The sequence below is a fragment of the Oryzias melastigma genome, linkage group LG21 (genome assembly GCF_002922805.2).
Source record: "Oryzias melastigma strain HK-1 linkage group LG21, ASM292280v2, whole genome shotgun sequence".
Classification (NCBI taxonomy): domain Eukaryota; kingdom Metazoa; phylum Chordata; class Actinopteri; order Beloniformes; family Adrianichthyidae; genus Oryzias; species Oryzias melastigma.
In genome coordinates this window covers 21,034,536-21,049,489 of record NC_050532.1, presented here as the reverse complement: position 1 = coordinate 21,049,489, position 14,954 = coordinate 21,034,536, and the positions used below count along the sequence as shown (strand labels likewise).

At 41.8% G+C, this 14,954-nt stretch overlaps 1 protein-coding gene across 1 annotated transcript in view; it reads right to left on the bottom strand.

Annotated features, from left to right (window-relative positions):
* LOC112154891 (anosmin-1) overlaps nucleotides 1-14,954 on the bottom strand; it is a 69,700-nt gene that overhangs the window by 2,251 nt on the left and 52,495 nt on the right. Inside the window, exons 8-13 of the mRNA XM_024286128.2 lie at nucleotides 11,607-11,751; nucleotides 9,534-9,680; nucleotides 5,770-5,858; nucleotides 4,815-4,986; nucleotides 2,724-2,944; nucleotides 2,114-2,255 (exon numbers count right to left, since the gene is read on the bottom strand). Coding sequence (XP_024141896.1) covers nucleotides 2,114-2,255; nucleotides 2,724-2,944; nucleotides 4,815-4,986; nucleotides 5,770-5,858; nucleotides 9,534-9,680; nucleotides 11,607-11,751 — 916 coding nt within the window. The remainder of the gene's footprint in view (nucleotides 1-2,113; nucleotides 2,256-2,723; nucleotides 2,945-4,814; nucleotides 4,987-5,769; nucleotides 5,859-9,533; nucleotides 9,681-11,606; nucleotides 11,752-14,954) is intronic.

Genomic DNA, 14,954 nt, shown 5'->3' with positions numbered 1-14,954 from the left:
AACACTTGGTTAGCCTGATGGTGTTGTCTGCTCTCTGACATTTACCGCCCCGCTCGTCGTCCATCTCGCTGCCGGATCAGGCTGGATCAGAGGATCTCATGTTCTGACTGACTGAACACACCTGATCCAGGTAATCAGCAGCAACAAGGGCGGGGATCGTCGTTTGCTGTTTGGTCCATACTGTCAGACTGCGTTCTTTTACTACTCTTCTTTTTTCTGCTGTAGCTGATCCGATTGTTTAGCTTTCTAAAACGCATGAACAGCAGATATCGTATTTTTCAGAATATAAGTCGCTCCAAAGTGTAAGTCACTGCACTCAAGATAATGCATAATGAAGAAGAAAAAAAAGAAAATCACATTTAAGTCACAATTTTTACGATGGATACAAAAAAAGGTATATTACAACATTTGAGTTTTTGTTTTCGTAAATTTATGGGGAAAAAATGTAAATTAATGAAATTTTTAACCTGTTTCTTTAGCGTACATTATTTGCAGCAGCAGCAGACCGACTAAACTCGTTTTGGTCAAAGCATCTAGGATTTGAACAAGTAATCCGACTGTTTTAGAGAAGGTTTCTAACACTTTTCTTTCCTCTTGTACTTTACATGATGTAAGGTGACAAACGGACTTCTGGGTGTGTGAATGAAATGGGCTGAATAAAGTGACGGTCCCACAAACGTGCGTCTCTGAGCTCCTTATTTTACATATGAAGTTTTAAGTTACAGACACTAAATCTAAGGAAGCGGCTACACGAATAACGACTCGATTTTGAGTTGCCAAAAAGTTCTGAATTTCTTTGTTTTTGACACCAATCTGGAAATAAAACTCCACAAAATGCTGCAGGACTTTTATCTCCGAGCGTGGCTACACAACGTTGGCGTTTTTTCTGTCATTTATGACTTTATTTTTGTAAATGTATGACTTTTTTTTCTCTTAAATGTATTACTTTTCTCTAGTAAATTTACATATTTTAAAGTAATAATCTTACGACTTTAAAATAAATAAAATTAAATAAAAAAGTCCTAAATTTAGCCCATAACTTTTAAAGTCATAAATATACAACTTTATTCTCGCAATTTAACAGTTACAACTTTTTTCTAGTAAATTTACATGTTTTAAAGTAATAATTTTACCACTTTAAAATACATAAAATTACATTAAAAAAGTAGTAAATTTAGCCTATGACTTTTAAAGTCATAATATACAACTTCATTCTCGCAATTTAACAGTTACGACTTTTTTCTTGTAAATTTACGACTTTAAAGTCACATTAAAAAAACTTTTATGGTTGTAAAATGGCCCTAATACTCTGTCAACTTATTAACATTTCATCTTGAAAGGTGAATCATAATAAAATAAATAACAAGTCGAACCCCCGGCCAAATTATGCAAAAAAACAAAAGTATACTTTGATAAATACGGTATGTGTAAAAGTCAATCTACTAACAATTTAGATGTTAAAACGTGAAAGTTAAATATTAAATTAGCAGAAAAACAGAGTATTGTGATTACAAAGTACAACAATCAGGATCGGTTTCTTTAGAACGCTACAACAGCTCCATATACAGCAACAGAAGCTATACCACCACCTAGTGGTTGGTGATAGAATTACACAGCAATGCAAAGTGGGCACAAAAATTCCAGCTGTTTTTGGGGCAAACCCAAAGCAAAACGTGAATCCTAGTTTAACTTATTTAAGGATGCTGTTTGACTTCAAGCACGTCGTCCCGCAGAAGCGCGTTTGCATATGCACATTCTTAAGTCATGTCTGATGACAAGTAAGAGAACATATATATGAGAAGTGTCTCCTAAAATATGCAGCTCTGACTCTGTTTTTTTCAGTTTGCACACCACCTGCTGTTAGCTAATCAAAGTCTGCGTTTCTTACAGAAATCTGGGTCTACCGCGCTTGATCAGTGAACCGTACAGCGAGTTCATGCATATAAACATGTGTTTAGAAACTGACAATCCAGTGTTTCTTCTTCTAAAATCAGAGGAAGATTTTATTTATTTGGATGAAGATTTAAGTGGGTGCAGTGTTTACTTTTATTTAAAAAAATAACTTTATTAACTTTAGATCAGAGCATAGAAAACTTTAAAGTATTTAACTCACGATGTTGAGTGACGGGTAATATGTTTGGCGTTTGGAAGGTCTTGACGGTGGCGGGACCTTCTCCTCCAGTCGTGATGACCTGCACCTCCAGCCTGTAGAAGGTGGACGGCCGCAGGTTCGATACCACCAGCAGATTATGGTCCTGCAAACATAACCAGATGACATGCAGCAGCTTTTACATATGACAGCAGTGCTAATGCATTAAAAAAACAGCTGCCAGCTTGATAAAAGGTGTGCTGGGTGGGTTTATTTATAGACGAGCTCAGCAGGCTGGGAGGTGAAGACAGGCAGAACTAGTTGATGAAGAAGATTACGTCAAAGAGCTGCTGTTGGAAACCTCTTTCAGAGGATGAAAGAGAAGGAAGACGGGCAGATGAAGGAGTCGGGGAGGAAACCCTCCAGTTGGACAGAACACTTCCTCAGATCTACGTCTGTACACAGCAGCACTTATCAGGAAATGCATGCAGAGATGTTATCGGAACGCTGCTGTCACTTCTGACAGAAGTGGAGGACAAAACTCCCTCTTTGATGGATCCGTATAACATTACAGCTGCATAGAACAGCGTGCTGCATCGGAGAACAAAAAGTATTGTTTTTGAAAATGACTTACTGGAGGCAGGATCTGGGACTGGGAGATGATGCTGTTGGGAAGGCTGTTCTGCCGGCTTTCCGTGTTGATTTCCGCCCAGGTGACCTGGAAGCCGGTGATCCTCTGGTGAGGAGAAACCCTGGACATGCCCCACAGGAAGGAGCCCGTGATGTTCCCTTCTTTGATGGAGAAGGAGGCCGTCAGGTTCTCCGGTTTGGCCAGAACTTTGGGGTGCCCCACCGCTGCAAGGAGAAGGAAATCATCAGGTTCTGTCAAAACAGGAACCGTAGGACATGAGTAGAACTGGATAGGTCAGTGTGACGAGTTCTAATGTTGTAAAAGGGACTTGATTGATGCACTGAGTGGCACAAATATAAATAAAACTCAGTGAGTAAATAGTTACAGCATAAACCTCACTCTGGTTCATATACAGCCGTACTGTGTTTTATGTATTTTATTCAAACACTTTCCAGCTTATCTATTTTATTTCTTTGTTTTGACTTTATTTCATTTTTTTTTTTTTTTTACTTGAAATGCTCAATAATGGAGTCAGTTATTGAATTAATGATGCATTTATAATATATTTAATGGAATTGAAATGTATATATAATTATAATTAGGACCAGGAGTTAATTACAAAAAAAATTAACTAATTAATCGCATACCTGCAGAAAAATTAATCGCAGATAATTGCGATTCATTTTTTTTATTACAGTATTTGCCGACCACTTATTATCTTATAATCACAAAATAATATTTACAGGACGTCACAACATCATGGATCAAATAGTCAAAAAAGTGTTTTAAGACACGCTTAGGAGAAAAGAGAGAATGCTGCTCCGAGTGGTGCGATTAATTTGCATTAATTAATATTAACGCGTTAATCATAATTTTTTAATCGCGTGCATTAATGCATCAACATGCACAACCCTATTTATAATATACACATAATAGTGTCCTGTTGGTGTCTTTCAAGTTAAAATACTGTGTTTTGTTTATGGATAGACGATTGTTTAGACAGACATTGAATATTTTTGTTTAGTCAAAAATGGACGCCATTTTAGATTTTTCTCATGACAAACGTGCTTTTCTAAAAGAGGAGATCCTAACATACATTCATGGGAAATTTGTCTGAAATATCAGAATATCCATTACTGGAATATCCATTTACAAGCAAACCAACACCAACCTGCCCAAACTAAGAGGAGGATGAGCAGACGGGAACTCTAGTTTGGACTAAACCATTGGCTGTATAAGACAGGGGTGTCCAAACTTTTTGCAAACTGGGTTAGATATGTTGAGGTTCTAATAATGACTATTTTAATAAAATTAAATTTAAATTAACTATTTAATGAGAATTTTATGCCTTACGCTTTTCATTTCTTCTCATAAACCAAATACATCTGAGTTTTGCACCGTTTTCGTCATAGATGTCTCATCAGGAAGTGGTGAATAAGAAATGTGAAAAAGTGATATGACATATTTTGATTTCATGACAGGAACCTGTGGGCCAGACTTTGGACGTGCCTAAAACATAAGAGCTGGACCGAGTGAGAGTGACGTCACGCTTGGAAAATTGCAAATTCCCGGTTCCAACTAAATAAAGACAATTTAGTTGGCATTTTTTGTGATACGGAAGCCGCCATGTTGAAGACGTCAGTATGGAGTGAGTCATCGCTTCTATGGCAACCACTCTGGCCAATCAGGAGTGAGCTTGTTGGGCGTTCACACCACTTGAAAGTTGGCTATCAAAGATTTCGAACCACATACTTTAATTGAGGCGTCTGATTGGTCAGTTCATAATCTACATAATTTGAAGTAGAAAAAAAAAGGTAGTAGAGCAAGAATGGTTGTTCTGACGAATAACAATATTGGCTTCTTGGAGCCAGGCGTTACTTCCTGTTTTGACCGCCACGGGGGAGGGCCACTTTGTCCAGTTCTCATATACAGTCAAACTAAACAGCCTTTCTTCTCGTCATTTCTTCAAACTAAAGGAAACATTTTCAGTCAAATGCTCATAACCATCCACCACGAGGTGTCTAATTACTGCGTCTGCACCATGTGGATCAATTTCAAAACGCCCTTGGTGCGTCCGACAGCGGGATTGCTCACCTCCCTCTCCCGGGCACGGGATGTGCTTGTGGGTTTTGCTCCGGATGGTGGCGCACGACGGGGTGAGGAAGGTGGTGCTCTCGTCCTTGGAGCGTCTCTTGGACTTCAGCAGCTGAACGGTGACTTTGTACTTGCAGGAGAACAGCAGACCTGGGAGGTTGATGTAGTTTTCCTAAGAAAAAAATAAATAAATTAAAAAACAACTTTTTTTCTCAGCTTTGATGACTTTGATAAGTCCGCCCGGTCAGGTTCCATGCAGCTTCAAAGATAATTGAATGCCTAGGATGATTACATTCCCAGTCAGGCATTGGGGACATGCCTCAAATAAACACCCACATGGAAAGGACCCACATTAAACAGTTATTAAAGCCTCTAAAAAACACAAGTGAGGGAAGAATTTCAAACAGAAGCAGAAAACGACCCGTAAAACGGGTTAATTACTTCAACTTCCTGTTTCCAGCTTTAATCATACATGGATCTAAACAACAGCAAACATTCGTCTGAGGACACCAGAAAAGCGTAAAGACTTAAAGAGTGTCTACATTAACGGGCAGCCTCACGGGGGACGGCATGTATTCCTTTTGAAAGGAAGCAGCTTTGATTAAAAGTGCATGAGGCTCCGCGCTCATACAGCTTCACCCGTCCTCCCCGGCGATCTATAGAAAACAGATCCTTCCTAGCAACACTCTCCCTCTCAAGAATGCGCCGGCTTCCAGGCGTCCAGTCTCAGATTCTCCTGCATCCCAAAACAAAGCCTCCGGCAGCAGCATGGCTGAGGCCACTGGAGGTGAATGAACTCCCTGTTCTGGGAAGCATTGTTTAAGTGAATGTCTTTTATTGGCCAACACTCCAAATGCCTGGTCCTAATTACAGACTCATAACATTCAAGGCAGCATCCAGTGATTTGCACGGCTCTCGTGGACCGTTTTCTTTGGTTTTTGGGTCTGAAACCAACCTGTGTGACAGATTTCTCCGGTCCTCGGGTCTCGTTGTGGCTGCAGTACTCGGGCACCCACTGGACGTGGTACCGGCTCACCGATGGATCTGTAACAAAGCCAAAGAGAGGCTCATCGGTATGCGCGGCCTCCATCCCCTCCATCGGGTACACATGCTCCATTACCAGGACCAGCTCAGCGTTCATCATTTCATTTAAGTCAAAGTTTGTGTTCGCAGATCAAAATGTAAACATAAAAGCAATTACATTACAAACCCTCAGAGGAGGTTTCTCTGTATTCATTAGGGTTTTCCAACATTTTAAGAGTCCTTATAATGCTAATGTCTCATATCATTTAAGTACAGCTGATTAAAAGGGATGAAAGTTTTCTAGTTTGCTTAGAAAAAATGATTAAAGGATTTGTCTCATTGCAAAACAGCTTGTGCTTGAAAATAAAAATGGTGTTTTAAACATGTATATGTGACTTTTTAAAGTTTATAATTGTATTTCTGAGTATTTCTTAACTCAAATTGTGAATCAGGAGAAAAAATGCCGTCTGAAAAAGAGTGGATTTGTGACGTAGTAAGCTACATTGACTTGTAGACAAACAGATCCATCTATATATTATATTATATTTCCTCATCTAAGCTCAAAACTATTCAGCTCTGATATTGCTCGCCATTTTTGTTGCACCAGAAATGTTAGGTTGGGGGTTTGATGGGAGGAAAGAATGTAAACAGATGGATGATGGGAATTGGGGACGGGTCTACTCCACGGCCACAACTCAGAGGTGAATTTCTAATGAACTACTGCCGCTCTGCAGAAACTATGTCCTTGACAATTTTTATTTTAAACAACATAATCAAAATTAAAAGACCACTGGAAACGTTTTTAGAGTAAATCAAACAATGATTGAAGAAGACTTTAAAAGCACAAATGCAATCAATAATTTAAAATAAAAATGACTACTCTAATTCAACATGTGTCATATTTTCTTCTTTTTTTTATGACAAATACTTTTTATTAAGTATATTATAACGAGTAAAAATTACCCGGCAAAAGTGATGGTGTAACTTTTTATAGAAAAAATGTTCTCGAGTTAAAAAGAGAAGCAAAAAATTGGACTCAAGTTGTTATTTATATTAATCTTATATAGTTCATATGCTGTGAAATTTACTAGTGAAATGATAATATTGATAATACCAGTTAGTGTTACATGGATTCTCAAACGGAGAAGCTGCAACAATTGTTCTGCCTCTCCTGGAGGGAGTTTCAGTTTGGCCACTAGGTGGCAATCACGCTATAGCATTACGCCTTATTCCAGAAGAAGAAAGAATGAGCAAAACGTAATTACACAACAAATCAATGCCTGTGAGTTTATAAAAAAATGTTCATTTATTAACCAATGTATGTTTAGGTTGGCCAAGTGTTAGCATTAGCCATCCTCCGGGAAATTTCATTAGACGTTAGCATCAAGCTAGCGGACTTTAGCATTATGCGTTAGATCAATCTGTACTTTCATGGATCGATTGTTGATCTATTAAGCTTAGATTGATTAAGATCAATTATTCGATTTTATCAACCCAGCCCTACAAATGGGTCTTGATTGGGATGCAAAACACAATTTTGATCAAATCTTGAACTAAAGGATTCAATCATGTGCGAGGATCAGGACAGACTTAATATGAATACAAATTAATTTTATTTTTCCTGATGATTTAACTTCAGGGAAAAAGGTTCAAGAGGAAAGTGAGTGGGTCCAAGAGTAGAACCCTGTGGAACACCACAACTAACTGGTATTTGACAGATTAATATGTCTAGTTCAGGATTGCAGAATATACAAGAGGACACTCCCTGGGATGAGTACCAACAGAAATACAGAGGATTTAGAATCCTTTGTGAAGATCTACCAAGTATAATACTTTTACCAACTAATAAACAGTCGATTGTAGAAATAATTTCAACTGACAAAAATCTTCAGATAGAAGTGAGTGTTCTGAAAGGAAAAATAAAAACGGCCTGAATCTATGGAACCCTGATTCACCCTGGTGAATCCACCAGGGACCAGCGCAGAGGCGGGTCATGCGGTTCGGGGAAATCCCGCGCCATCTTCCTTTCCCGTCACCTGTCTTCCTTTGAAGGCGGGATCGGGTTTCAGCGCGGCTCTGCTGAGCGTCTGAGAGCAGCGAGAGATCCCACTACAGCTGACAAACATACATTCAACACATTTTCTCCTTGATAACGTCATTACATCGTATGAGGAAACCGTTTCCCCCACAAAAACAGAAGTCTGGTTTTAATCCGACAGGATTAACTGATGAATATCTCGTGAATTGCGATTCATATTACAGATTTTCAATTACGAGTTCCATTTTTAAGGCTGACGATGAGACAAATGAAAGATTAGCTTATCAACCGATGTCTGTTTGCGGCCCGAACTGAACTGCCTCTCTCGCCGCCGCGGCATACCGCGCCTCCTTCATTACTGTACAGTAGCTCCTCATAAAGCCATCAGCTGTGTTTATACAGCTCGTGTTACAGGATTTATTATTGATTCGACTGTGTTGCTTGCATTTGAAACTCCCTTTCTGATTCATAATTGAGCGGGTGCTCGGCTCGCCCCTCAGCGGGAGCCGCGGTTGTAGTGGGGAGATAAAAGGGGTCCTTTGAAGGCTTAGACAGATCTGGCACTTGAAGCCCTTGAGCTTTTTTGGATGCAGAAGAGAGGAATTACAGGGAAACTGGGAAATTCAGGAAAAAAAAATAAATAAACAAGATAGGCTTGGTCGGATAGAGGCAAAGAAAGTAGTTTGTAAAACATGAAGTGGGGCATAAAAAAAACACAGGTAGGAAGTTAGAGGCATGCGATAAATCGTTACTGGAGTTTCAAAAGACCTGCCACGGACAAACTGTTTTCTATTGTCTGAGAGCCAGACAGACGCAGATATAGTATCTGTGCTGCTGTACAGTACAGAGCTCTTTTGTCTGCTGGAGACACCGCAGAGGCCGGCCTGCGCTGGATCACGCAGACAAAGGGGGGTTTAATCGCGATTCTCTTAACCTGTCCCCTTTTTTCTCTGTCACACAAACCAGACGACCTTACGAGGCCATCTCCACGCATGTTTACATTAAAGTCAAGCACTAAAAAGTAGCAGAAGAGAAGCCTGGCTTAACTCTCCTGCAAGGCTGTGAATCCCCAGCTGTGCTTCATCCCCGTCAGCATCACTCAGCTCGCTGACTCCAAGCCAACCTTGCTAACAGCTCAACTCTACCCCCCCGCCTCTGTGATTCAGCAGTCGGTGTCTCAGCAGGCCTCTCTCCTGCAGCCACAGTTTGCATTCTTGACTCAAAGATGTGGAGTTTGGCCTGAGCGATGACATATATGAGTAATATGACAAAGACCAGCCAATGGGACTTGACAGGATCCCCCCGAGAGCACGGCTTTCAAGGTCTCCATATTGGTCCCAGCAAAAGGGTTTGGGACGGGCATTCCAATAGCTCCCCGACATAAGCCCACGCTTTGGACGCTAACGTGAGGACTTATCAAACGCAGCTGAGCTGCGTTTATTGTTCTTTACTAAACGGTGGCTTCTCTCCACTCGCCCATGTGCAGATCCCAACCACACATTACCCAGCCCGCGGAGCTTTATTGCAACCATGTGACGCCGCATGCATGGGAGGAATCTGCCATTGTTCAGGGAAGGGAGGAACATGAGTCACGCTGATCGATGAGCGTAACGAGGTGCTAATTCGACTCAAACAAAGCTTCAAATCAGGGCGCATACCTCCTCGCTTCTTCCAGTAGACGCGGACCTGCAGCTGACCGTCCTGGTAGAAGGGCGTGCCCACTTCCAGGGCGCCGGAGGGGCGTTTGGCCAGGGTGGAACCGACGGGGGATGCGGCGTCCTTCTTTGACTTGAGCATCGATTTTGCTGGGATGAGAAGAGAAAAATTTCAGCAGCTGTGAGATGGAAATGCTTTGAATGGATGGCAGTACTTTAAAGAGTGTTAATCAATCCCCTCTAGAGACACGTGCGCTAAAGGAAGTGCGGGATCTACAGATGAACGCAGGTGCTGGAACTTCATGGTCCTGATGTTAATTACTCGAGTTTGCAGTAATTTGGGGAAATTCTGCTTTCATGAAAATCCAACAAACAAAAGGGGAAGAAAAGAAAATCTTCATGTGGTTCTGCATGACTCACATTGGCTGCACAAAATCAAGAAAACTTCTAAATATGTTTTTGTGGTTGTTTTGTTAAAAATTTGACGTAGAAGTGAAGTTCCATCCTGATCATACTTTGATCTAAAAGTGTTTCCATGAAGTTATTAGTGGAAAACAGCTGCAGTCTACCCCTCCCCATTTCTGAGAGTTCTCTGTTTACATAATTTCCCACTAGCTTACAGCGCCTCACACCGCCTGCATAGCCACGACGAGCCTCTGCTGCTCAATCCAGGTTCTAGCCTGCTGATAGGCCCAACGCAGTCGCTCCTGGTGTTCCACCATCCAAGCATCCTCATCACCCTCAAACTCCTCCCTATCCTGACCCAACCAAACATCAAAGGGTCTGAGTGGGGCCCTCCAAAACATCAAGAAATATGGTGAGTAACCTGTGCTCTGATGTTAGGTGGTATTGTAGACATACAACAACTCAGGAAGATAATCAACCCACCGAGTGCGCAACAGGTCAGGTAAGGTCCTGTTGAAACGCTCACACTGCCCGTTTCCTTGGGCATGGTACGGGGTGGTTCGACTTTTTCTTATTCCGTACACGTTACACAGACCTTGTACCACATTTGCTTCAAAGCACCTTCCCTGGTCAGAGTGTATCCTAGAGGGAACACCATAGGGCTGAATCCAGGGCTTTACCAGGGCCTTTACAACAGCTATAGCACGTTGATCATGGGTTGGTACTGCCACAGTCATGATCAGGATGTTCTCGTGCCGATCTGATGATGGCTCCAACACTGTGAAGTCCATAGCAACAACCTCAAACGTCCTGTAAGCCAGCAAATGCCCCTGTGGTGCGACCACCTGCGGGTGAGGGTTCTTTGAAACAACGCAGCGCTCACAGTTCTTGCAAAAAGCCTCCACGTCTCTGTACATCCCAGACCAACTTGAAGGTTCGTGGTAACCCCTGATGTCCTGCTGAGGTATGCGTATGAGTGAGTATCTCATCCTTCAAAACAGCCTGTCTGATCTGCCCCTCCCGTTCCCAAGAACGCCGATACAACACCCCATCCACCTCTACAATCCTCTTCCATTGCCTTAACAGCTCCACTGCCCGGGGAATAATTGACGTCTCTCTGTGCAGCTGGGCCCCACACCCCGATCCCCAAACCCTCTAAAGGTAGAGATAAGGTCATCACCTAACTGCAACTTCACAAAGGCGTGAGCGTCCAATGAGGGAAAGCTGGTAGTGGAGCCATGGCCATTGTTGGATACAACGAGAGGACCCGCATTAACCTCCTTTTGTCCCACATACTGCGTCTACCCGGCCGGTAGGAAATCTGGAAATCAAACCGAGCTGGCTCAGACACCCATCGTTGCTCTACAGCACCGAGTTGGCACTGGTTAAAGGACTAAGTGGGTTGTTATCTGTCAGGACCGTGAATTTATTACCTATCAAACAATCACTGGATTTTTTAGTGACTGCCCACTTCAAGCCCAACAACTCCGACTTCATAGCATTCTAGTTCTCCATGTTCCGCTCCGAAGACCTAAGACCCCGACTTTGTCCCTCCACATCTTGGGACAACACAGCTCCGAGTCCTTGATGACTCGCATCTATTTCCACCAAAAAGGGGCTTACTGAAATCAGCACATGTGATCAGATCTGTAGCAGGCACTCATTACCTACCTGACTCATCATTCTGGTTAGTGGTGAAGTGGAGCGAGGCTTTGGGGCTCTTCAGGCGCACCTGCCCCCAGTACGTGATGGCCTGCAGCTCCACGCTGTAGCTGCCGTTCTGCTGCAGGCCCTCCAGATCCAGCCAGCTCTGGGCCTGTCAACACAAAACACTCGGGATGTTGGCATCTGTTTGTTACCACACTGTCACTGGAGACTCCCTTCAAAAGGCCCCGCGCCTGCACCCGCCACTGACCAGACAGCCCAGCCTGTGGGAAAGCCCGGATTATTGGGAACACATGCAGCGCCGCGGAGGGGATCGCGGCGCAGAGATAGCCTTGAGGGTCTTTGGAGAGAGCCGTGTTATCAAAACCTCCCAGGGCTTCCTCGCCATACTTCCAGCATTCCACCGTCAGCGTGAACCTGATGAGCTCGTCTTCTGGGCTGCCAGTGTTTTGACATTCCTCCGTCAGCAGGCTGCTTTCAAAGCCCCGAGGTGCCAAAGTGGAAACCAGAACTACATGTGTCAACAGGGTCCGGTGTCTGCCACCTTTATCTCTTTTGTGCCACATCTGCTCCACATTTCAGAAGCTAATTCAGAAAAAAGCTCGATAAAGGTGTGTGCACGCCGTCTAGACAATCCGTCTCTTAGCCTGAATCTCTCCTCGAAGATAGTGTGTTCCCAGATGGAAACAAAGAAAGAACTTATCATTCTGGATGATGTTCAAGTGATTGTTTTGACAGAGCATTGAAGTCCAACTCCGATCTGTTTTAAAAGCGTTTACACTCGTCTTTTTATTACAATGATATCTTTTTTAGTTAAAATCCGAAAAACATTAATTGTTTTCAAGGACGTAGATCCTGTAAAACAGGAGCAGTTCATTAGAAATGTACGTCTAAGTCGGGGGGGGGGCAAACGCTTTGACTTGTGGGCCACAAGCGTAAAATTTGAAAGGGCCCGACTAGGAGGAGATGCGAGATGTTTTGTGAATCGACCTCATTTAGAAGAAAATAACATGGAATCTGGACAAAAACATACTTTAATTTTGATAGAAAAAAATTTAGGGCCGGGAATCGATTAAAAAAATGGACTAATTAATTGCAAATATGGAAAAAAATAATCGTGATCAATCAACTTTTTTTTTTTAGTTACAGTATTTACCAGCCACTTATTATACTTATTATCTGCAAATAATCACAATATCAAAATTGTACATTTGCAACGTTTATTTTGAACCCTTTGCAACCTAAGATCTAAAACTCTGTTTTTGTCTACTTTTGAGTTCTCTGTATTTTCAATTTGAAAGATTACCTGCATGTTTATTTAATATCCTTTTAATCAGCACAACACTTCCTTCATTTTGTCATTTTCCATGTTATATTCACACACTAGACATAAAATCACACAAAAATAGAAAATTCCGTCTGAAAAAATGGGATTTATTTTGCTATGAAAACCCCAAAAATGTTTAATGAACTGTTTTTAGAGCATAGAATGAACGTTTTAGGTGCCAGTTTATAAAAACAACAAGAATAAAAAAATTTAACAAACCAATCAGCATGTTTCTGAATGAAAATACAAAAAAAATGTAATAAATCCAGGCTAAAGTCAAACCAGGTAGCCCAAAAATAAGAATTTTCCACAATCTTTCCAGGATGTCTGAGGTTGTTAATACATATTAACTAATTAATTAAGTTCTATTAATCGCACGCACCCCCACCCCCCCCAAAAAAATATGTATATATATAGTATATGTTTCAAAATGGAAGATTTTTGAGTTTTTATTTGAAACCCAGTAGGAGCCACACATCCTTTAGAAAATAAGACTTTGTATTTATGTTATTGTTAGTTTTATTAGAAATACAAACAAACTATTATTTTTGGCATTAAAAAACAAATTTTAAGAGATTTTTTTTTTCCAAAAATAAAACAGTTTATAACTTTTAATAGAGATTCACAAGACTTCCTTTCAAAATAAAAGACTTCCTGTGCCACATAGGATCATCTCGATGGAGCAAATCTAGTGGTAGGTAGTGTAATGTCGGCAATGGGAGAAAATATATATTTTAAACGTTTGTGGTGCTTCTTAGCCAGAAATTCCATCCATCCATCCATCCATCTTCTTGACCGCTGCTTCCCTTTCGGGGTCGCGGGGGTGCCGGAGCCTATCCCGGCTACTGAAGGGCGAAGGCGGGGTACACCCTGGACAGGTCGCCAGTCTGTCGCAGGGCCGCAATCACTCACACATCCACTCTCACATCCACACCTAGGGGCAATTTAGAGTCACCAATTAACCTACGAAGCATGTCTTTGGACGGTGGGAGGAAGCCGGAGTCCCCGGTGAAAACCCACGCATGCACGGGGAGAACATGCAAACTCCACACAGAAAGGTCCCAGCCGGGATTCGAACCGGGGCCTTCTCGCTGTGAGGCAAGAGCGCTAACCACTTGCGCCACCGTGCAGCCATAGCCAGAAATTCATGAATCTAAATTTCTAAAATTAAAGCAGCATTTTTTGAACCATGAGCCACACTTAAAACACTGAAATTTATCAAAATGTTTAGTTTTCGATTATCAAACTACCTTGGCTACTCTGCTTTGGAGACTCTCAGAGTGATAAGTTATTTTACTTCTTTTTTTAAACTTTACACAATTGTGAGTCCTGAAAGAACTGGAAGCAGACGAAACAATGCAGTTGGAAGAAGTCTGTAGAAGTAACTACAGTTGTTGGGCTAAAAACTCCCCACTCAAATAGATCCATGCGCGTCTTTGTTTTCATCGTATCTGGCTCAAAACTGAATGGCTGGATCGCGCCAACATTGCTCGCCATTTTTGCTATACCTGTAATGGTAGGTTGGGGCTATGAGAGGCTGTAAGCTAGCAGGAGAGCATGTAAACAAAGGGATGATGGGAAATGAGGGCAGGCTTACTCCACAGTAACGGTCCACAACTCGGAGGCAATTTTCTGATTAATTCCTGCTGCTCTGCAGAAACTATGTCCAAAAAATGATGTTTTTTTATATAATCGTACAGTTAAAAGATCACTGAAGATCAAAAGATCATTGGAGTTCAGAGTTAAAATGACATCTGTGTTCGCAATGAAATACACTCAATAGTCAAATGGTAAGAGAGATCAGATCTATCCGATTGAGGTTGATCTGTAAACGCCATTGAATTCACCTGGCAGCGTTCGCCGCCCAACGCCGATCCATCCTCAATCAGAGCCAAGACACACATGAAAACTTTCATTTTTTGGTTGTCTAAGAGCTTCGGATCACCAAATCTTGGAGCGATCAAACGATTTGTCCACTCGGTTAAATACTGAAAACTACCCAGCTTTGTGTCAGAATCACAAACGCT